Source organism: Episyrphus balteatus, chromosome 3, assembly GCF_945859705.1.
Source record: "Episyrphus balteatus chromosome 3, idEpiBalt1.1, whole genome shotgun sequence".
In the NCBI taxonomy this organism is placed as follows: domain Eukaryota; kingdom Metazoa; phylum Arthropoda; class Insecta; order Diptera; family Syrphidae; genus Episyrphus; species Episyrphus balteatus.
This window is the reverse complement of record NC_079136.1, coordinates 2,562,663-2,586,430: the sequence shown is the minus strand read 5'-3', so window position 1 is coordinate 2,586,430 and position 23,768 is coordinate 2,562,663. Positions and strand designations below refer to the sequence as shown.

At 31.7% G+C, this 23,768-nt stretch overlaps 3 protein-coding genes and 1 long non-coding RNA gene across 4 annotated transcripts in view; all 4 read right to left on the bottom strand.

The window, feature by feature from the left end:
• Positions 1-21,263, bottom strand: part of LOC129914367 (uncharacterized) — a 30,111-nt gene extending 8,848 nt beyond the window's left edge. Inside the window, exons 1-3 of the mRNA XM_055993574.1 lie at positions 21,012-21,263; positions 8,039-10,279; positions 7,775-7,974 (exon numbers count right to left, since the gene is read on the bottom strand). Coding sequence (XP_055849549.1) covers positions 7,775-7,974; positions 8,039-10,279; positions 21,012-21,142 — 2,572 coding nt within the window. The 5' untranslated portion in view covers positions 21,143-21,263. The remainder of the gene's footprint in view (positions 1-7,774; positions 7,975-8,038; positions 10,280-21,011) is intronic.
• Positions 21-1,717, bottom strand: LOC129914373 (uncharacterized). The gene is made up of 3 exons (XM_055993588.1): positions 1,343-1,717; positions 1,083-1,278; positions 21-1,018 (listed from the first exon to the last, which is right to left on the bottom strand). The coding sequence occupies exons 1-3, from the start codon at positions 1,360-1,362 to the stop codon at positions 224-226; spliced, it is 1,011 nt and encodes a 336-aa protein (XP_055849563.1). The 5' UTR covers positions 1,363-1,717; the 3' UTR covers positions 21-223.
• Positions 2,390-4,797, bottom strand: LOC129914372 (uncharacterized). Its single transcript, XM_055993587.1, has 2 exons — positions 4,544-4,797; positions 2,390-4,468 (listed from the first exon to the last, which is right to left on the bottom strand). Exons 1-2 carry the CDS (start codon positions 4,760-4,762, stop codon positions 3,638-3,640), a joined length of 1,050 nt encoding a protein of 349 aa, XP_055849562.1. The 5' UTR covers positions 4,763-4,797; the 3' UTR covers positions 2,390-3,637.
• Positions 14,063-15,067, bottom strand: LOC129914379 (uncharacterized). The gene is made up of 2 exons (XR_008772174.1): positions 14,318-15,067; positions 14,063-14,218 (listed from the first exon to the last, which is right to left on the bottom strand). It is a non-coding gene; the product is annotated as an uncharacterized LOC129914379 (long non-coding RNA).
• Positions 21,264-23,768: the final 2,505 nt, after the last annotated feature.

Below are 23,768 nucleotides of genomic sequence, written 5' to 3'. Positions count from 1 at the left end.
TATTTAATAATACTTCTGAATACAATAAAACAAATTACACTACTTAAATGCGACTCTCTCCTCCGATTTAAAAGAATGCCACAGCAACACTCATTTTAAATTAGATACTTTTTTGACGTTTTAAAAACATCTCTGACTTAAACACAAAAGTAAATAAATAATTGGTTGTCATTGGCATTTCTTTGTAAATTCAAAACTCCGAAAAACAGAATTTAATGGATTTTTATTGAGGAGAAGAAGTCGCTTTCAATTTGAGCTTATCAAGTTCCATAGTTTTAATTTGCAACTTAATCAAATTCAATGCAATGACACTCTTGTGTTTTTCCTCTTTAATTTGCAACATTCTTTCCTGAATATCAAGTAATCGATCTAGTTTAGTTTCGATTCTCTTTTGGAATTCTGATGTAACTGAATTGGTAATTTCATGAACCAATTTATGTCTTGTATTGTCGTCTTGGTCAAGTTTTTGTTTTTTATTATCATTTCTGATGTTCGGAACCACTTCATCAATAGAATCATCTTTGTAGTTAAGTTTTCGTTTATTGAAATCTTCAACATGGTATATGTTGGTAATTTGTATTTTTTCTTCTTCTTCCTGTTGCTCTTCTTGATGCAGTGAGTTATTGACCAATGATTGAATGGAATCATCTTGGCTGAACGTATTCTGTATTCCCACTGTATCATTTGTCTTTTCATCTTCATATTCCAATTGTTCTGCATCCCTGTTCGTTGTATCAACGTAACAAAGTGAATCAAGTGAATTCATGGAATCATCTATTTCAATTTTAATTTCAGTATTCCCATTTTCGTTGTAAGAAACTGGTGATGCTGTGCTGGAATGTGACTCTGTGTTTTTATATACTAGCGATTCCAACTTAACGCCACTGGCTTCTAGTATTAGCTGATTGGCAACAGATAGTCGTTTTTGTTCGCACAGATAATCACCATTGCCTTTCTTCCTCAGAGTCTTGTTAAATGATAATTTTTTCTTTGCCTGATACTTTTGGTCGGCGAATACCTGTAAATGGGAATCATATTAACTGTGTTTAAAAACAAGTGTATTTTGGGCTTATTTATTATACTTTCTTCCATGCTTTTGCATCTTTAATTGGAGGACCAGCATTGTTTAGTTTATTGGTTAAAGTATCCCACAGTTTTTCGGCTATGGCTCTTCCCTTAGCACAAGTTGTGATAAGGTTTTGTGCCAGACTGGGATGGGAACCCATAAATTCAGCCATTATAGTTTTTTGCATTGCATTTAATTTGTTTGCATTTGTCCTAGAATTTTTTTGTTTTTTTATAAATTCGAATTGTGTTAATTAGAATTAATTAATTAACTTACATTCTGGTTTGTTTTTCCATTATAATTAATAATAAATAATCGTGATTTTTCTACGAACACGAGAGAACAATACAACTTATCGAATGACGTTTCGTATGCATGGTATACGTTCAGTTCATTAATTTACGTAAACGTAACGTAAAAGCACCCGCTTCGAATCGAAATGATATATTACGTTAGGGTTTGTTTACACTTGATTGCAACGGAATAAAAGTACTAGATTTTGAAATACATCGCACCCTCAGTGCAAAAAAGTCAAATATGACATTTTTGAGATAATGATGAGGAAATGTTGCTTTTTAAATTACCTTTCTTTTGAAGGGCTTGTTGTTAACGTAAACGAAAAATTCGAAAGATTATGACTGTTTTTATCCAATTCCTACTATATTAAAAGTCAAACTCGTTCCTAATTTAAACAATTTTAAAAAATAAATTTATTAAAACTACAAAATAAACATAATGGTTCTTGTAATAGAGCTTTGACATTATTTAAATTGCTGTCCAATGGAAAGTTATAGGGGAAAGTTTAGAGTCAGTATGTATTTTGCAGAAGCGTTTTCTCGAAATGAACTTTTTTGAGTTGTCGCTCTTTTTCACTGAGGGTGCGACATGTAGAATGAAAACTAAACAATTCTGAATTCTCTTTTCAAAATAGTATAACGTTGTTGAGAATATTCCATAAATAACGGAGATACAAATTTTTTTTTTTAAGAAATCCACCTTTTTTTATTATGTAATTTGTTCCAATTTTTTCAATTTTTGTACCCTTTCCGAACTGAATTTGTATTTTTAAAAGTAGAAAAGTGCTGATTTTTTAAAAAGATAAAAGAAGTTTAATTAATACTCTTAGAGCCGATTTTTCAATCTTCTAATAAACAGTCAGTTAACTGTTCGACGAATAAAGTTATTAGGCTCATAAACAATCAGATAAAAACATTGAATTTTTCAATCAAGAATAATTTATTCTACAGAATAACAAAAAAAATTGTCAAATTCAAAAATATTTACAATTAAACGTCATTTTTATTCATGATTGTTTTTGTTATCTTGTGTTCCACTGTATTTTTTTTTTCAAAATTCTTTCTAAACAGCTTTGACAACTGACACAATATTTTTGTTCATATTATTCCTTAGAATAATTTTTATTCGCCTCTGAAAGAAGCAGATAGTTCTATTCTTAGGAATAAGCTATATCTGCCTGTTGAAAAATTGATTTTTTCTCTATCCTTAGGAATAAGTACTAACTGACTGTTTGACTATTGAAAAATCGGCCCTTAAAGAAATAGTTGGTAGACTACGATTAGCAGAGGTTTATGAATGAAAATAGTGGAAAAATCTATCCTTTTCGTCTTTTGACCCGAAATGGCGACCGTAAAACACTGCGTACTCAAAACAGTTCTTTCGGAATATTTTTGAATTTGACATTTTCGTTTGTTATTCTTGATTGGAAAATTCAATGTTGTTATCTGATTGTTTATGAGCCTAATAACTTTATTCGTCGAACATATAACTGACTGTTTATTAGAAGATTGAAAAATCGGCTCTAAGAGTATTAATTAAACTTCTTTTATCTTTTAAAAAATTAGCACTTTTCTACTTTTAAAAATACAAATTCAGTTCGGAAAGGGTACAAAAATTGAAAAATATGGAAAAATTACCTAATAAAAAAAGTCGGATTTCTTACAAAAAAATTTTTATCTCCGTTATTTGACAACCACAACGAAATGCTTAAGTTTACGTTGATATTTTTTGGGAAAACCTAATACGGATAATAGTTTTGCCAAAAAAAAAACACGCCTATTAATTGTATTCCATTCGCTATGATAAAAAATCAATTTTTATTTTAAAATCTTTATTTACCAATATAAAAACCCCATACGTTTTTATTGTTGGAGTATGTCTTAAATTTGTTAAACTTGTTTGTTTTATGTCTGGGTTTGACCCGTCGAACGAAGAAACAGGTAAACGTCATTTGAAGAAAACATTTTAAGTCAACAAAAATATTCAACTATATATATCGAGATGACATACACACAAATATAAAAAAAATACCAATTAATATAAAATAAAAATTATTTAATAATACTTCTGAATACAATAAAACAAATTACACTATTTAAATGCGACTCTCTCCTCCGATTTAAAAGAATGCCACAGCAACACTCATTTTAAGTTAGATACTTTTTTGACGTTTTAAAAACATCTCTGACTTAAACACAAAAGTAAATAAATAAATTATTTGTAATTGACATTTCTTTTGAAATTGAAAATTCCGAAACACGGAATTTAATGAATTTATTGAGGAGCAGGAGAAGCCGCTTTCAACTTGAGCTTATCAAGTTCCATAGTTTTAATTTGCAACTTAATCAAATTCAATGCAATGACACTCTTGTGTTTTTCCTCTTTAATTTGCAACATTCTTTCCTGAATATCAAGTAATCCATCTAGTTTAGTTTCGATTCTCTTTTGGAATTCTGATGTAACTGAATTGGTAATTTCATGAACCAATTTCAGTCTTGTATTGTCTTGGTCAAGTTTTTGATTTTTATTATCATTTGTGGTGTTCTGATGATGATCAATAACTTCATCAATAGAATCATCCTCCACTTTAAGTTTTCGTTTATTGAAATCTTTAACAGGTTTTATGTTTGTAATTTGTATTTTTTCTTCTTCCTGTTCCTCTTCTTGTTGCAGTGAGTTATTGACCAATGATTGAATGGAATCATCTTGGCTGAACGGTTCTTCTTTGTGGCTTCTCTGTGTTCCCGCTGTATCATTTGTCTTTTCATCTTCATATTCCGATTGTTCTGCATTACTGTCCGTTGTATCAACGTAACAAAGTGAATCAAGTGAATGTATGGAATCATCTATTTCAATTTTAATGTCAGTATTCCCATTTTCGTTGTAAGAAACTGGTGATGCTGTGCTGGAATGTGAGTGAGATTGGCTCTCTTCTCTGTTCTCATATACTTGCGATTCCAACTTTACGCCACTGGCTTCTAGGATTAGCTGATTGGCAACAGATAGTCGTTTTTGTTTGTACAGATAATCACCATTGCTTTTCTTCCTCAGAGCCTTGTTAAATGATAATTTTTTCTTGGCCATATACTTTTGGGCGGCGAATACCTGTAATGGGAATCATAATAACTGATTTTTAGAGATTTGCTTTAAAACACGTATGTTTGGGCTTATTTATTATACTTTCTTCCATGCTTTTGCATCTTGAATTGGGGGACCAGCATTGTTTAGTTTATTGGTTAGAGTATCCCACAGTCCTTGGGTTATGGCTCTTCCCTCAGCACAAGTTGTGATAAGGTTTTGTGCCAGGCTGGGATGGGAACCCATAAATTCAGTCATGATAGTTTTTTGCATTGCATTTAATTGTTTTGCATTTGTCCTAGAATTTTTTTGTTTTTCCATGATGAATAATAAATAATCGTGATTTTTCTACGAATACGAGAGAACAATACAACTAAGCGAATGACGTTTCGTATGCATGGTATACGTTCAGTTCATTAATTTACGTAACGTAAAAGCACCCGCTTCGAATTGTAACATAACACGATAACGTATTGATTGCTCGAGTGATATATTACGTTAGGGTTTGTTTACACTTTTTTTTTTATTTTCACCCATTTTGAAAAAAATTAGACCAAAATAGTTTCTTTATTTTTTTTAGTATGTTTTCCTGCGATTTGTTACACTTTTTGAAGGCAAATTACATAAGAAATTATTATACTTTTTGATATATTTTAAACCTGATTTAGAAATCAACACATATTATTATCATTTTACAATCATAAAATTGATACTCGTTCATACAAAATTAATTCGTAAAATAAATGTTTTTCGAGGCCTTTTATGTTTTTTCTTATGGAAACTACATTGAATGGCAAATCGAACAAAAATCTATATCATTTTGAGGTTTCCGCTCCAAGTGGTAGATGGCGTGGAAAGCTATTTCCCATGTCCCAATATGTATAAAAAATTGGTTTATCGGCAACGGCTCTAACGATTTTGATGTAATTTTCACAGTTTGATTCTGTTAGCGAGCAAACAATTTAGGAAGTTATTTTAGAAAAATGCACCCACTGCCACGTCCACTTTTCTCATTATATAAGGCTGAATTTATTTACGCATTTGTGTGTATGCATCACAAACTATATTATATAACAAACTATATATAGTTTGTCGATACAGATAATATTTCTGGTGCAAACGTAATGCTTTGTAGGTAAAATACTATTTTCTTTCCGTACAAAAAGTTGTGATGCATAAGCAAAGTTTATGAATTCAACATAAGTTTTATCGGTATTATGTAATTTTTGTATGTAGTTGTCGATGTAATTTTGAGGGTTTTTGTGACTTTAAGCGAATACAACATTCTGGAAGTGGGTACAAAAAATACGACTTTTCTAGCATTATACGAAAAACATAAACAAAAACTTATTTAAATTCATCTTTTTAACTCAGTTACAGAACCGGACTTACGAACAGTTTAATACGACAAAACTGCCGAAATGATGAACAAATATTACCGGGTTGCTCTTTTTTATGGGGCATTTACTTAGTTGTGCCGTTTTCTTCGAAAACACAAAACCAATCCTATCTGCGATAACGCCATAACTAAAAGAAATGCCATTAATGTGTACAAAATGACTTGGTATTAGGCACCCCAAAAAATGCCTTTTTGGATATATCTGCTTACTGGCAGCGCGGATTTGTTTCAGGTTCCATTTTTTTTTTTGGCTGAAATTAGTCGTAATGCATGTGAGTGTCCTAAACAAACACAACTTTAACAATTTATCCATTCGTTCTTATATTGTTAATATGCGGTTTTGTGCCGATTTCACTATTTTTGGTCATTTATTCTTTAATTATGTCTATCAATAGATATTTGACAACCGTAATAGGGGCATTAGGAAGACATTTTACAAACTCGTACCTTACCTGTATCTTCCATAAGTTTCCTATTATTTTATATTCTTACAAAAATGAATTAAAAAATAAATAAATAAAACACCTTGATTAGGGTGGGTCAAAAAAATCGAAATTCTTTTTTTTGATTTGGTACTTCGAAAAATCGATTGCTAGACCCCTCTTGAATATACACACCAAATATGAGCTCTTTATATTAATGGGAAGGTCCTCCGCTTTGCAATTTTCCATTTTTACATCAAGCTTCTACTAAAAAAAAATTTTTTTTTTATTAATTGACTTTTTAGCAAATTACTTTTCAGATTCTTGTAGGAAATTGAACGCTCTACAAAAAAGGCCTTATACACTTTTTTCGTTTATCTAACCGTTGAATAGATATTTGAGGTAAAAAAATCGAGAAAATCTTTAAAAATTCGTTTTTTGGTCTTAATTTTGTAACAAACTGAAAAATTATAATCATCAAACGAGCAAGACATATTCTTGATGGAAATTGACTGCTCCACAAAAAATGTCTTGTTAACTTTTTTCATTAATCTAACCATTCTAAAGATATTCGAGGTCAAAGTTAAAAAAAATTATGAAAACATTTTATATTTTAAAAAATTTTCCAGTTCACTGAAAATTCATTATTTTCAATGTAGCAAGACGTATGCTTGTAGGGGCTTAAACGTTCTACAAAAAATTCCTTGGCATCAAATTGATTGCTTTAACCGTTTAGAAGATATTCGTATCCAAATCGCAATGGATACGGGTCATAAGAAAACTATTGAAATCAGTGAGCATTGGTTTGGATACGAATATCTTCTAAACGGTTAAAGCAATCAATTTGATTCCAAAGAATTTTTTGTAGAACGTTTAAGCCCCTACAAGAATATATCTTGCTAATTTGAAAATAATGAAGTTTCAGTGAATTGGAATTTTTTTAAAAATATAAAAAGTTTTTATATTTTTTTTTAACTTTGACCTCTAATATCTTTAGAATGGTTAGATTAATGAAAAAAGTTAACAAGACCTTTTTTGTGGAGCAGTCAATTTCCAACAAGAATATGTCTTGCTCGTTTGATGATTATAATTTTTCAGTTTGTTACAAAATTAAGACCAAAAAACGAATTTTTAAAGATTTTCTCGATTTTTTTACCTCAAATATCTATTCAACGGTTAGGTAAACGAAAAAAGTGTATAAGGCCTTTTTTGTAGAGCGTTCAATTTCCTACAAGAATCTGAAAAGAAATTTGCTAAAAAGTCAATTAATAAAAAAAATATTTTTTTTTAGTAGAAGCTTGATGTAAAAATGGAAAATTGCAAAGCGGAGGACCTTCCCATTAATATAAAGAGCTCATATTTGGTGTGTATATTCTAGAGGGGTCTAGCAATCGATTTTTCGGAGTACCAAATCAAAAAAAAAAATTTCGATTTTTTTGACCCACCCTAACCTTGATATATGTATAAAAATTGTTGTTCACATGTTTCTTGAACTAAAAAAAACTAACTTACCTTCAAAAAAGCACATATTAGCATTGGCTGGGAACATAAGTTCCTCAGTAATTGGTCGTATATTACTCTTATGCACACTACACATATTTCCATAGTCCAAGAACATAACGTAAAACATATCGTCATTCAACAAACTAATACAAAGTGCACGATACCATTCGTTGTCGGCATCAAATATGGCCAAGCAAATTTCATCCAAACTAAAAAAAAATAAGAAAAATAATTGTAACAAATAAAAATATAACCACAAATAATGTCAAATACCTTGGAGAATATTCAGTAATACCAGTTGAAGATGCACAATGTTTAGCAACAAGTGGCAAATATTCCGACTCGAGTTTCCTAAGAAAGGCTTTACTGGTCAAGTCACAAGCAGATATATAGCCCTTCGAAATGGTGCTACTGTCAGTGACCATAAGGGGTACATTATCACCGCAAGTAATTGGAATAACTTCCAAATCTTGAAGAGTGTAAATCTTCTTCTTCGTTTCAACTACCACTTTGGGACTTGGTGGGGGCGTTTCAATTGCAACGACCGCTTTGATCTTCTCAGGCACAGGGGTTTTTTCTTTCACAAAATCAGCAGCCGTATCCGGTCTCTTCTCGAACAACATCGGCAAAAGTTGCTTATTGAGCGATTGATGATCGGGTGTTTGAAGGACCAATTCCACACCAAGTTCCGGATTCGAGTCAAACTTGAGAATAAACTCAGCCCCTGTCATTTGGCATTGTTCGAGAGTAGCCAAAGCCTTATTGTCGCTATATGGCGTTGCCACATTCGACAAATACAACAATTTCACCTTCCTTGAGTGATATGGACAAGAGACAACAAAAAGATTTGGTTTGCGCATAGTCTTAATCGATACAACCACCTCAAGACCAGTATCAACATTTATAACTTTAGCTGATTCATTTACAGCATCAATAATTTTTGCTCGGAAATATTCATTTTCAAATTTAGCAAGCACAAGGTCACCTTTTTTAGCACAAGTCAGTGGCTCACAGTCTTCAGCAGCAGCTGACAGAATCTTCGGATACATCTTTGTGCATACTAGCGAGATGTATATTTCCGAGTGACTGATGGCACTGGTTACATGCACAGTGCTGCCAGATACAAGAGGTTCAACCCAATCACTTACTCCAACTTTCTCGCATTTGCCCAAGTATTTAAATGTCTCTACTTCGGCTATTTTCTTGCCACAACTGGTAAACATGGAGCAGGGAATACGATCACTGCTAGTCTTGGGGCTCTGTTGGGCTTTGATGGTGAAACTTTGGCCGTCAAATAAACAATCTGTGAAATTCTTTGCATCGCACAATACTTTTTGCAATTCAACAGCAAATACTTGCATTGGAATTGCCTTGAACTCATCTGGGACGGCACAAATTTGCTCTACCAAAGATACCCGACCCACATCCATTAGATAGACTAGATAATAATTTCGATAAGTACTCATAACCAGACCTCTCGACCAGCCATTCAAAGCTAGAGCAGCAACATAATCACCATCAGCCGATTGCTTATCCATTTTCAACTTTTTGGCTTCTTCTTTGTCCAATAGTTCGTGCATTTGCTTAAGTTTGTTATGGACATCTTCATTGGTGAGTGTCAGCAGTGCATAGTTTCCATTTTCGGATATCTTTACCAAAGACACTGCAGGATTAGTTTCGAATATTTCAGCGGTGAGTCCTACTGGCAGGATGCTTGATAATTTTTCTTCTATTTTTGCCACACCATCTGCCTCAATACCGACTACACGAATGGTCAAGATAGTTTCCAAAGGCACTTGTTTTGAGTAACGAATTCTAAAGGCGTAGGCATTTAGATTGCGCATTATTGGTATCGGAGAACGGAGATCTTTGAATGGCACTGTTACCATATTGCCATAGTCGATAAGGTGGACATTGCACGATTTTGAAGCGTCAATAATTTCAATTATTTCTGCTCGATAGAAAAGGTTGTCGAAAGGGGCGGCTATGAGGGCACCAACTTGAATTTCCTCGGTAGCGCATCGAGCAGAGTTGTAATCGATATTTCGGTTTATTTCGGCCAAAAGCTTACGCAACGGACTCTCGTACTTTAAGTCAGTGACCCACACAATGCCGACGTTGACACCTTCATCAATATACTGAACCATTACATCGAAGAATTCTCCCTCTGGATAGGGATATGGTGTTCGCCAGGCGCCAGTACGTGTAGAAACCTTTGAGCTTATCGATGCACCGGAGGATTTGATTTCATTCTCCTTTGAGATTATTTTGGGTTTGAGGGTGAAATCAACATCGGGAAGAGAATTTTTGGTGGCATCTTTTTCAGGGCGCTGCTTCGAGTCGGTTATTTCGATGGAAGCCATTTCATCGGATGGTATTTTAAGGGGATTACGGGCCAGATTACGCTTTGTGGTTTTGCTGCTGTCATTCAATGAACGATTTCGCGATGAATCACTTACGAAGGAGCGATTGAGTAATGCATGATGATCTTTGATGTTTATTGGCACCAGTGGGCTGCGAATGAAATGAGGTGTTCGATAAAGAATGGATAAATGTGAAATGGTTACAAAAATATTTAAAAAGATTTGTAATGGTAAGAAATATTGACAGCAACAATTGAATCGGTCATTTGAATTTTTCAGGACCAATAAAAACTTTTTCATGCTGAAGCAAAGGAATCTCCAAGGACTTTTTAAACTTAATCTACTATTTGAGTTGTAAGAAACTAATGTGTTAAATAACAGTCATATTTTATTAGAAATAATAACGAAAAAAAACCGAGAAAATGTTTTGGACTTAAGTTGTTTTAGCAAGGATAAGCATAAGCATATGTGGTATATATAATTTAACCAATATAATCTCTTTTACGAATTTTGTGATGGCTTATTATTGAAAACTATTCTTAAAAAAATTTTTATTTACATGTCACTTGTGTTTATTTTGCATGTTTCATTATTTTAAGGTGTTTCTATTTGTAATAATTCCTCTATATTTGTGGCAAATATTCCAAACTAAAGACTTAATATTGTTGAAACAATCAGGACGATGCAAATTTTAAACTCAGCTAGATTATAACTACACCTGATATTAAACAGTGCATGCAAAAACTACTAAAGTCCCTGGACTTAAGTTGTTTTTGAAATAACCGTTATAATTTAAGAGGAAGGAATGTATTACCTTGTCTGCTTTTTACCCAGAATACGCATCTACCTATGAGGAACTACATATTTTCAGCAAAAAAATCGATTTTTAAAAAACTGTGACTTAAGTGGTTTTCGCAATGCCCGATTCAATTGACACATTTTTCTAGTTGTTCTGCATAATTTATAGCAGACATCATAGGCCCCGTTAAGGAATTCATCATTACGATACGGGTATTAAGTGGTGGTCATATTTTTAAGGACAGTTTAAGATCTCAGTATGATCGTAATTTTATGAAAGTGCTATTTTTCCTAAAAATCAGTGAATTCAAATTGCCTCTTAGTTAAGAAGAGTTATATTAGGTATGGAAAATATCTAATTTAATTTTATATTTTTAACATTATATGTGTTTTGGTACATCTACTTAATTAAAATTCCACTTAGAGCTTGTGGAAGTATGTAAAGGTCGCATTGGAAAAGAAAAAAAATAGAAGTCAAGATGAGTTTCAGAAAACAAGGGAAGGAAATATTAGTTGAAATCTGTGGAGGGTTTTAGGGACTATGTCTGGTAGGTGTCAAGCTGTTTCGCAAATTGTGCTAATGTGGCTAAATACTAAGCACATATAAATAAAGTATTAAAAACAGAAACATTTAAAAACTAGCAACAATTTTGACTATTTTCCGGGGAACTAAATCAGTATCCCTATGTATTCAACCATATGAAAAAGATTAAATTTTGATTTCTTAATTTTTTTACAATTTGTGTGAATGATATTGAAGTTTATTTTTAATATTTGACGACCTCTACAATGTGTTTTTGAAAATATAGTATACATATTTTAAATTTCGGAACAATTTATCTTTAGAAATGCTAAAACATTTTTAAAACCTTCACTGTCCTTAAAAATATGACCACCAATATTATATATATTCACTACGTGTGTCTTGCCAAGATGCGAACGGGTTTCGTACCTACTAACAGTGAAATACTACAAAGAGTGAATTTTTTTAGCTCGATAAGGAAAGCTTTTTTGAAACGCGCCACACCCCACACCCTTTCGCTCGAGCTATTCTTATGATAATCAATTGATAAATATTAATGTTTTTATCAATTATAAACTACATACCGCAGAAAAAAAAATACCTATCTGTTCCATATAACCTGCAAAAAAATTCAACAAAAAAGTATCCACCTAAAAGTGGACAATAAAAAACCATCATTTTGCTAAATGAAAGAGAAAAAATTTAATTTTTATTAAAGAAAAAGAACCTGTAAAATATAACAAAAGAAATTAAATTAATAAAATATATAACATTTTAAAAGGCTAAACCTATAAACAAACCAATCATGAACGAAAAAACCGTAATTGGGTTGATTTGTCTCCTTAAACTTCTTCCAATCCTCCAAGTTTTATATTTTATCCACTGTAAAAATAATTGATAATTCTGTAAAAAAAAAATAAAATCATTTTTAAATGTCAAATAAAATTAAATAAATTAAATGTCAACAAAATATAAACTCACGGAAAAACGAACTCTTCTTTGAGGACGAAAAACCCTAATGGCTCTTCTCCTGCCCATTATAAGACCTTCGGCCTGGAGATAAACAAGACCAAGATTTTGCTGAAATTCAAGAAACACATAAATTAGAAGAAAAATTCAAAAAAAAAAATGAACGTTTAATTTACAAAGACGAATGTTTGCGGGAGGAATTGAAGCAAAACCTCTCGCTGGTAAGATGCTTCGTAATCGTGTGATGCTTCTGGCGGAAGCAATGCACGAACGATGTTGGTTTCCTTTTATTATTAAACAATATATAATTTATATTTATTTTTAGGAATAAAAATTTTCTTACCACATCATTTCGTCTTCTCCACCACAAACCAAGGTTCATCCAATCCCGTCGGCCAAACTATAAGAAAAACCAAACACATGTAAAACAATGGATACCAAAAAATAATTCAATAAACTTACGTTTCTAAAAAATCCCAAATCCATTATATTTTCCATTTTCAATATTTTTTCTTATCTTTTTATTTTTCAATCGTGTTTGATCTTGCTTTTTAATATTTTTTAGACTGAAAATTTCCCATTTTTGCCTAGCTTAAGTACAAGTCATGAGAATCAACAAGAACGAACCTTTTTAAAAAATGATGAAAATATTATTTTTGTACTCGTCCAGTGTTATTGTACATGAATTCGTATGGATATTTTCATTGAAGGATTGCAGAGCTTCTTTGCCACTTTCCACGAACAGAAATTTCAGCAAATTGTTACGAAGACATCAAATGCACTTTGCTTCTTTTTATAGGTTCAAATTTAAAGAAAAGTGCAGTGGCATTGCAGTGTTAAAAATGCATTGGGTGTGCTATTTTCTTGGAAAATTTTCAAAAACAGTTGAACACCAAGTATTTGGATAGCATGTAAAGAAAAGTGCAGTGACAATGCAACAGAGGTGGTAAAAATGCATTTGCTGCACTTTTTTCCGAAAATGTTCTAAACAGTTAAACATTAAATATTTTGACACAATTTTAAGAAAAGTGCAGTGGCATTGCATCAAAAGTGTTAGAAATGCATTTGCTGCACTTTTTTTCAAAATGTTCCAAAACAGTTAAACATTTAATATTTTGATAACATTTCTAGAAAAGTGCAGTGGCGTTGCATTAAAAGTATTAAAAATGCATTTTTACCACCTCTGTTGCATTGTCACTGCACTTTTCTTTACATGCTATCCAAATACTTGGTGTTCAACTGTCTTTGAAAATTTTCAAAAAAAAACAGTGCACCCAATGCATTTTTAGCACTGCAATGCCACTGCACTTTTCTTTAAATTTGAACCTATAAAAAGAAGCAAAGTGCATTTGATGTCTTCGTAACAATTTGCTGAAATTTCTGTTCGTGGAAAGTGGCAAAGAAGCTCTGCAATCCTTCAATGAAAATATCCATACGAATTCATGTACAATAACACTGGACGAGTACAAAAATAATATTTTCATCATTTTTTAAAAAGGTTCGTTCTTGTTGATTCTCATGACTTGTACTTAAGCTAGGCAAAAATGGGAAATTTTCAGTCTAAAAAATATTAAAAAGCAAGATCAAACACGATTGAAAAATAAAAAGATAAGAAAAAATATTGAAAATGGAAAATATAATGGATTTGGGATTTTTTAGAAACGTTAGTTTATTGAATTATTTTTTGGTATCCATTGTTTTACATGTATTTGGTTTTTCTTATAGTTTGGCCGACGGGATTGGATGAACCTTGGTTTGTGGTGGAGAAGGCGAAATGATGTGGTAAGAAAATTTTTATTTCTAAAAAAATATAAATTATATATCTTTTTGTAAAAGGAAACAAACATCGTTCGTGCATTGCTTCCGCCAGAAGCATCACACGATTACGAAACATCTTACCAGCGAGAGGTTTTGCTTCAATTCCTCCCGCAAACATTCGTCTTTGTAAATTAAACGTTCATTTTTTTTTATATTTATAATTTATGTGTTTCTTGAATTTCAGCAAAATCTTGGTCTTGTTTATCTCCAGGCCGAAGGTATTATAATGGGCAGGAGAAGAGCCATTAGGGTTTTTCATCCCCAAAGAAGAGTTCGTTTTTCCGTGAGTTTATATTTTGTTTACATTTAATTTATTTTATTATTTGACATTTAAAAATGATTTTATTTTATTTTTTTTTTTTACAGAATTATCAATTATTTTTACAGTGGATAAAATATAAAACTTGGAGAATTGGAAGAAGTTTAAGGAGACATTTCAACCCAATTACGGTTTTTTCGTTCATGATTGGTTTGTTTATAGGTTTAGCCTTTTAAAATGTTATATATTTTATTAATTTAATTTCTTTTGTTATATTTTACAGGTTCTTTTTCTTTAATAAATATTAAATTTTTTCTCTTCTATTTAGCAAAATGATGGTCTTTTATTTTAACTGTCCACTTTTAAGTGGATATTTTTTGTTGAATATTTTTTTTTTGTTATATGGAACAGATAGGTACTTTTATTTTTACAGCGGTAGTTAAAAACAGCAAATTTTATTCATTTATATTCATGAATTATCAATTGGTTATCACAAAAGTGGTATTCACTCTTGTAAGAATTCAATTTCACTATTGGTAGCTACGAGAACCACAGGTCTACCCGTCCATGGTTGATCAGACTTAACTATCGTGACAAAAACAAACTAATAAAAAAAAAAACAAAGATAGTCTTTTCGGTATCTGGTGGAGCTATTTTGTCGGGAGGGCACACCGATTTTTAAAACCCTCTTTTACTAATCGATATAAATGATATATTGATATCAAATTGGTGGTTATAATATCAATGCCATCTTTTATAATATTATAGATCCAGATTAAAGATTATTTGTGTGTTGGAAGGCGAGTTTTTGAATTGTTTGCTAAAAAATGAAAGATATGACTGAGCAATCAGCTGCTTAGGCAATAGCTTGTTGGATAATTTCTGGAAATTGAAGTATACCAGTTAAGTCTCACAGCCTGTTTTATAGTCGGAAGCTATCTGTGCTACTGGTTGTTAAATCTTTGATTTTGGCTTTTGGACCTATGAATTCTGAATGGGGTCAAATTAATGTCAAATAAAAGGTGGTAATGTTTTTTTTTTTTCAATTTAAAGGTTTCCGGGTGAAGTTTTTCAATTTCATTACAACATGATAAGTTGAAGTTGATAACAAAAACTTAATAATAAGTGACATAAATCGTACAACAATACACCTTACCATAAAACTAAAAATCTTGTAAAAAATGAAAATAAATAATCCTGATAAGGAAGGTACACATCTGAAAATTGGTGTCGAAATAACCCTTGCAAATATTACATTTAAAATAATTTATTTTTAATGCAGACTTACCCTCTGAATAAAATGGTGTAGCTGTGGCTGTAGTTTGTAGCGCAAGTTGAAGAATTCTCAACTTTTTGCTCAGCTGCCGCCAACTTTTGTTGTTGTTTCAATCAGTAAAATTTTGACAGTACTACAAGCTACAGCCACAGCTACACCATTATATTCAGCCAGTTAAATTATCAACTCCAATGGCATTGGATTTTATCCTCTGTTCAAATGGCAATTTAAAAAGTAGAGAAATTGTTAGTTTTAAGTGATTTCGTTCAAATAATAAAATTTTAAGCACGAGTTGAAATTATTCTTTTAAATATGTACCTATGTTGGTGTTGGTTGCATATTTTATGTGTTTTGGAAGCTGGTTGTATGACTGGAAACCAGCCAGACTTTTGATTTTGTTATGAGAACGCATAAGGTTATAAAACTGCATAACAATTTGGTTATACTTCCACTCCTAAAATTTGCTGTGGGCTCTCGGCCTATGCTTACGGTGACCATCCGTCCCGGTTTACCCGGGACTGTCCCGTATTTCTACAGCTTGTCCCGGGTTTTTATTTAAGAAACCCGGGACGTATAAGTGTCCCGTATTTTGTAATTTGTCCCATGATTGTCCCGTATTTGCACATTCTCTGATTTATTTATTCAATATTTTAAAGACTTTTTACGAAAAACAAGAAAACAGTGATTGGAAATTAAAATTTTTCTAGTACGCTGCTGAAGCAAAACGAAAAATTTTCTGAGTCTCCAAAGTAAAAAAACGATAAAAAAAACTCTCCATATATTCTAGCACAGGTAAGAATTTCGTTGCCTAAGCTGCGTACTGTGCAACGAAAAGCAAAATTTTCGTTTACGATTTCGTTGTGATGGTTTTGTATGAAAATTTTCGTTTTGCCTCTAGAGTCTAGACTAGGCTTTAGTTTTTTTTAAATGTTCGTCCACTCGTATTTAGTTCCAGCTTCTGTTTGTCAGGTTGGTACACCAAGAGTAAAGAACCCAGATAAGTTTCAAAACTTTTAAGGACATGTTAAAAGTTGTGTTAAGGTTTATACAATTTCAAAACCATTTAAATAAAAATGTTAAAAACAGCTCTCCCGATTTTGATTAAAAATATATTTTTTTAGAAGTTATAAACAGACATTATTAAAAAAACCATTTTCTTGAATTCTGATTTCGTAAACGACTTAAATGATTTCAACAAAAACGCTCCCTAAAAATCGTTTAGGAAATCTTAATATCAAAAAAAGGAAAAATTATGAAAACTCATTTAAAAAAATTTTAATTTTTTATCCGTCCCGGGTTTGGCTTCCAGAAATATGGTCACCGTACCTATGCTATAATTTCATCCATAAACTCAAGGAGTGAAAAAGACAAAATGTATGAAATTTAAATTGACTGAACCAATAAATGTGTGTTTGGATGGAGAGAGGATTGAATGTGTTGATAGTTTTAAATATCTTGGAGTTGTTTTGGATTCAAAGTTAAATTTTAAAGAGCATGGCAGATACATGTGTGTGCAAAAATTACAAAAAAAAGTTGGGTTTCCTGAGAAGAGTTAGAAGAGACTTGACGTTTGAGAGTACTTTGCTGCTATATAACACTATTGTGCTACCCCATTTTAATTATTGTGCAACGGTATTGTATATGCTTGTCAACAAGAGATTGTAAATAGGCTGCAAATACTTCAGAATAAAGCAATGCGAGTGATATTGAGAGTGAATGTTTATACCCCTATAAGAGTTATGTTGGATGCGTTAAAAATGGATGAGTGTTAAACAAAGACTAAAATATAGTGCTATGGTATTAATTTATAAAATTAAGAATAATATGGTTCCTGAGTATTTACAAGGTAATATTATCAACGTCGGAGATGTGCAACCATATAATTTGCGCACTTGCGAAAACTTAAGACCAAATAGGTGCAACAGAAGCAGCACTCAGGATTCATTAATGTACATGGGTTTTAATTCATTTAATGGCCTTCCGAGTGAATTAAAAAATGAGCTAAGTATAAATGTTTTCAAAAATAAGCTTATTCTTCATATACAAAATTGTGACTAATACCACTGTGATAGTTCAAAAAACCGACAGAGGGCTCTTATGTCTACTAAAGATAATTCGAGTATGCTGAACACTATGGCGTTCTTAGTTTTTCTGGATTAGGTCAAATAAGAAAGATTTTTGCGTTTGAAATTTTGTTTGCACATGCCAAAACTGAGGGTATAAAACACCATATATTTTCCAATTTTTGATTTTTATCGATAAAAAAATGATGGAAAATCTATTTTTTTGGAAGTTTTATTCCTAAAAGAAGTTATTTGAAAAAAATCTGTCGAATAACTATTTAAATCATTATTTTTTGGCAAAAAAACGTCGATTTTTCTTCAATTTTTCTTACATTTTTTAACTATAAAGGTACAAATGTATGCGAAAACTCAACATTTTTTTGTACACACCTTGTATGTGTTAGTACTCTGGAATATTATACATATGTAGATGTAGATATTTAATTAAAAAATCATGCATGGTATCAATATTTTTATTTAATTTTTGTTTAAGTTCAAAAAATCATTTTTCTTTCAATTTGTTTTAAAATTAAAACATATTTACTATTACTATTTATCTGCATTATATGAGCTTACATACACAACACATAATATATTTGTCACAGTCCCCGTTTAACTGAAGAAAATATTTAAAGATCAGAAACGTGTTTCAGATAAGCGGGTTTTTCTCTTAAGAGGGTTTCTCTTAAGCGGGTTTTTATGCTACTTGAGCCCATGGGCGTTTTGCCCCCACTTCCCCTACATATGTATTGCATTTAAACTTTTTGTAATTTTTTTATTTTATAAACTTAAAAATTAAAAAAAAAAACAGTGTTTTACTGCTACTTTTTCACTCTTAATCTTAACCAATATTTTAGATATTGCCTATTCGTATTTGTAAACAAAGCCATATTCTATCCTGAAATACAACATCAAATCGTTGCCACCGAGTGCTGCATTTAAATTTAAGTAATACGAAAAATATTAGAAAAATTGAAGAAAAATCGACGTTTTTTTGCCATAAAATAATGATTTAAAATGTCATTCGGCAGATTTTTTTTCAAATAACTTCTTTTACGAATAATACTTGTGAAAAAATAGATTTTCCATAATTTTTCATCGATAAAAAATAAAAAATTGGAAAATATATGGTGTTTTATATGCTCAGTTTTGGCATGTGCACACAAAATTTCAAATTTCAAAATATTTGAACTAATCCAGAAAAACTAAGAACGCCATCGTGTTCAGCATACTCGAACTTTGTATATAAAATCTATAGTACTATCATGAAAAAAAACAGCGCCACCAAAAAAGTAAGCTAGCGCACGAACTAAAAAATATGTCAAATTTCAAACAGAAATGTATATCTCATCTCCTTACTCCCATTATTAATTCGATCTAAGCGCCCTCGCGACCACTCAGGTAACGAACAAACTAAAAAATTGCACTTCATGATAGTACTATAGATTTTATATACAAAGTACTCGAATTATCTTTAGTAGATATGAGAGCCCTCTGTCGGAAAAAAAAGTTCCATTTTCGAACACAGTGTACATTATGTTTTGTTCAAAAAGGGTTTCTAACCTCATATACTGAGTATTTTAGGATCTAGGGCACACAACAGAGCTCATCTCATGCAATGTAGAGATAGGTACTCTTGGCATACGCCGAGATGGTTCCAGAAACTCTATTATTATTATTAAACAACTAAGTAATTAGTTTGAATTCAAAAAAGAAGTAATAAGTTTTGTTAAACAATATATTTAATTGCCAATGCCATTGTAAATAACATATTATATTTTTATATACCTATTATAATATTTATTGTAATTATTATTAACAAATTTAGCTAAATAAATTAAGGTCCAATTTATTCACACTCCATTAAATTAAAAGTCGCCATTAAAAAAGGGAAATTTTAAAATTTGTATGCGATTTGACAGATTTATAATTTTTAATGGAGCCTTTAAAAATAATGGAGAGTGAATAAATTGGGCCTAAGAGAGTTCTCTCTCGTTAATTAATTAATTTAAAAAAAAATTACTTCTTTAATGAGTTAGATGACGTCTCGTCCTTGCCACTAAAAAACATTATGAAATTCATCCAAATTTCAGGATGGTTCAGGAAGACACAAAACACAAATACAAATCCCAACACCTAACTCCCAATAAATCCTTCCCTTGCCCATCCAGATTCCTTCCCACCCTAACTCTGGGTATCACAATGGATCCATCGAGATCCGAGTGCGACGATTCGATTTGTCGGATTATCACCCCGTTCAACCTAACCTAATACACCAAAGATTTAAACACGCAGCCCTATTCTGCTGTTCCCGTGAATCTCAGATCCGATTCACACATTCGGTTCACTTTAACTCTACCTTGCCATCCTGCTATCCATCGGGTAAACTGCATTATCATCCCTCAATTTGACGTCCAGGTGAACGTCAAATTAAAAAAAAAATGGCGACGAAGTAAATTGAAAGGAAAAAAAATTTTTTGTTTGTGTTTATTTGCATAGAAAAAATAAAAGCAGCCGATTAAATGTTAAGAAATAATTAAAAATTTATGAAAAGTGGCATTTTGCTTAATTTAAACTATGGTGAATTTATTTTTACAAACAAAAGTGACAGATCCGCAACATTTTTTATGCGGATTGCAAATGTATGGAGCAAGTTCATTCACGTGATTAGTGGAATACTGAACAACATTACCGATATTACCGACGTGAGTTTGGATTCCCCCCGATGAATAGCAGAATGGTAATTGGTGAATATTTAGCGATTTTTCACCCCGATGGATAGCAGAATAGGGCTGATGGGTAGCGACCAAGTCGAAGAGGATAAATAACACTCTTTGTAAATACCCCAAATACTAAAGTTCCTGAATGGAATTAGGTAAGAGGAGGAGCTATAAAATGAGCAACTAACTCATATAACTTAAAAGGGGGGTACAATAGATCTTATAGGTCGCAGTGCATCTTACACCCCAAATATCAATCAATCAATCAATCAATCAATCAAAGATTCAAGCGAAAATGCTCCTATTGCCATATCAATGTTCATAACGGTTCGAAATTCCATGGAAATTAATTTTATTTCATTCAGCATTTTACACTTGTAAGAATTGTCCGATTATACATTTAAATTAAGTTAATAAATATTATCTACTACTACATAATAAATAAATACAAACTTACGGAATGTGAAAACATATTTTTTTGTGGGCTCTCCAGTCGAGAATTTGGCAATTAGTCGAGCAGTATGTTTCCATACATCTTTGGCACATTAGGGCAGCAGTTTTGCCACATAAAATGCAAATTTCACTCATTTTATATAATTTTATTAGATTTCAATAGAAATTATTTGTTATTTAATGAAAATTACGATAATCAAACGAGGTAGACAAACCGGTTTTTAGCAAAATGCGATATCCAACCAAATGCAAGTGAGTTGAGAGATGAATGAAATGAGACGCTTTTTTTTTTGATACCGTTTTACAAAAATTTAGTTTTATTGCAGTTCGAGTCTCGAATAACCGTTAGTATTGAAAATATTAATGAAGTTCTACATGAGTCAATTATTTAGGTAATTGTTTTTTTTTTAGCTAAGGGCACATCTACATTTAATCACTTTTACAGCAGCAAATTTTATTTCTTAAGTCTGCTAGCTGTTACAAGAAGACGCATAATGATCAAAGCCAGTTTTTTCCCTGCTGCAAAATAAAATAACACTGAAAAAATCTGAGAAAAATCTGCATGCAGCGCAGAGCTGCATCTCAATTTTTAAATTCAATGCCAAGTTTCAACAAAAATACAAAGTACTTGCTATGTGGCATCACTGATATTGGCATTTGGCACAATAGGTGTGTTTTTTATTACCACCGGGCAAAAAAAACGCCTCGGGGCTTAGCGAGAAAAATTGGTAGCACTGCATGTTAAATGTTCCGAAATCAGCTGACACAAAAAAAATATAAGGTTGTTATATTTTTCGCTTTTGGGTTTTCTTGTGTGTTTTTGAAAAAAAGAGGTTAACTTACTATTAAATAAATATTTAAAATAATAATTGTCATTTCAAACATTAATTTTGATGTTTTTAAACAAATTTTAAACAATTTACGAACAAGTTGATTTGGTAGCACAGATTTAAATCTGAAAAAATTAAGTCCAGAGAATTCTCTGGGCTAAACAACTAAGCCCAAGGGGCTAAAGTGTTGTTGTATTTAACAGGTAAATAGCTTAGCCCCGACTGTGTTTTTTTGTCCAGTTAAGACCGGTGGTAATAAAAAACAACTTATGATTCAAAAATTCAAATAACGTTCCTTTTGATTTTCTTAAAATGGAAGAACTAATTGAATTTATAAAAACATAACCATCAATATTTTTGCAGATTTGCAGTGTCTGCTCTTTTTGGGGAATTCCCACTTTCAAGGGATATTATTTCAGTTAAAAAGTTGATGGAAGAGGGCAAAAAGAAAATATTCTCTTTCTCAGTAGAAAATTTTGCGAATATAAAAATATGAGGAAGCTTACTCAACAGTGAGACACATTTTTTCTTTAAAGTCAAAATTTTAATAGTTATTCAGACTATCACAATGATATTAACGGCTTATGAGAGTTTCATATTTTGTTTATAACCATCTTGTTTTGTTTTTAAAAATTCAATTATTTCTTCTATTTTAATTTTATAATCCATTTATAATTTTATTTGATAAAATAACAAAACTTATAAATGTTTTGTGAAACACAAAAATGAATTCACTTAACTTTCATTAAAAGTTTTTTCTTTTTTAAGAAATGTCAAATTTGCGGACGCAAATTGAGAAAGGAAAGTGAGTTTACGTCCGAAAACAAAACTGAACGAAACCGAGCAATCCGCTATTATGGCTGTGACATCCGGTTTGCATGCATTTGGGAATTTTCGTACGTCAACGTCTCTACAAAGTATTTTGCTTCTCTAAAGCTTTACAGAAGCAACGATAGCACCTGTAAGGTTTTATAGAAGCAAAATTGTTAGTCGGGGTACGCACCCTTCCGACTATTATAGTTGGGCCTTGAGCATAAATTCAAACCAGTCATTTGCAGTTTTGGAAAATAGGCTGTCACAAACACTAGGAGTAACCATAAATGAACACACGTTTTTATTTATATGTCACCACATTAGTTATTTCATCATGTTTTTGCATAATTCTTGTGTGTGTACGCGTAAGGAGTACTTCTTACTCGCTCATGCTATCTTGACATAAGTTCATGCCTATTGTAGTTGGGCTTTAATGGTTTCTAAACTCAAAAGACCGTTAAAAATCTATACAAAACATAACTTTTTTTCCAATGAATTCTTCAGTCAGCATGAATAAACAAAATGAATTTCAAATCATGAAACTCTCATAAGCCGTTAATAGGTGTGTTTTTTATTACAACCGGTCTTAACTGGACAAAAAAAACGCAGTCTGGGCTAAGCAATTAACATGTTTAATACAACAACACCTTAGCCCCTTGGGCTTAGTTGTTTAGCCCGGAGATTTCTCTGGGCTTAACTTTTTTAAGAGTTTTAAATCTGTGCTACCAAACTAATTTTTTCATAAATTGTTTAGAATTTGTTAAAAAACGTGAAAACTCACGTTTGGAAGGACAAATTGTATTAAAATAGTTTTGCTAGCATACATTTTTGTATCTCTTTGTAAAACATACATGAAAAATACAAGAAAATGACTAAAGCGAAAAATATGACAACTCTAAATTTTTGTTGTGTCTGCTGTTTTCGGAACATTCAATATACAGTGCTGCCAAGATTTCAGGTTAAGCCCCGAGGCGTTTTTTTTGTCCAGTTAAGACCTAATGATATAAGGTGTGTTTTTTATTACCACCGGTCTTAACTGGACAAAAAAAACGCCTCGGGGCTTAACTTGAAATCTTGGCAGCACTGTATATTGAATGTTCCGAAAACAGCAGACACAA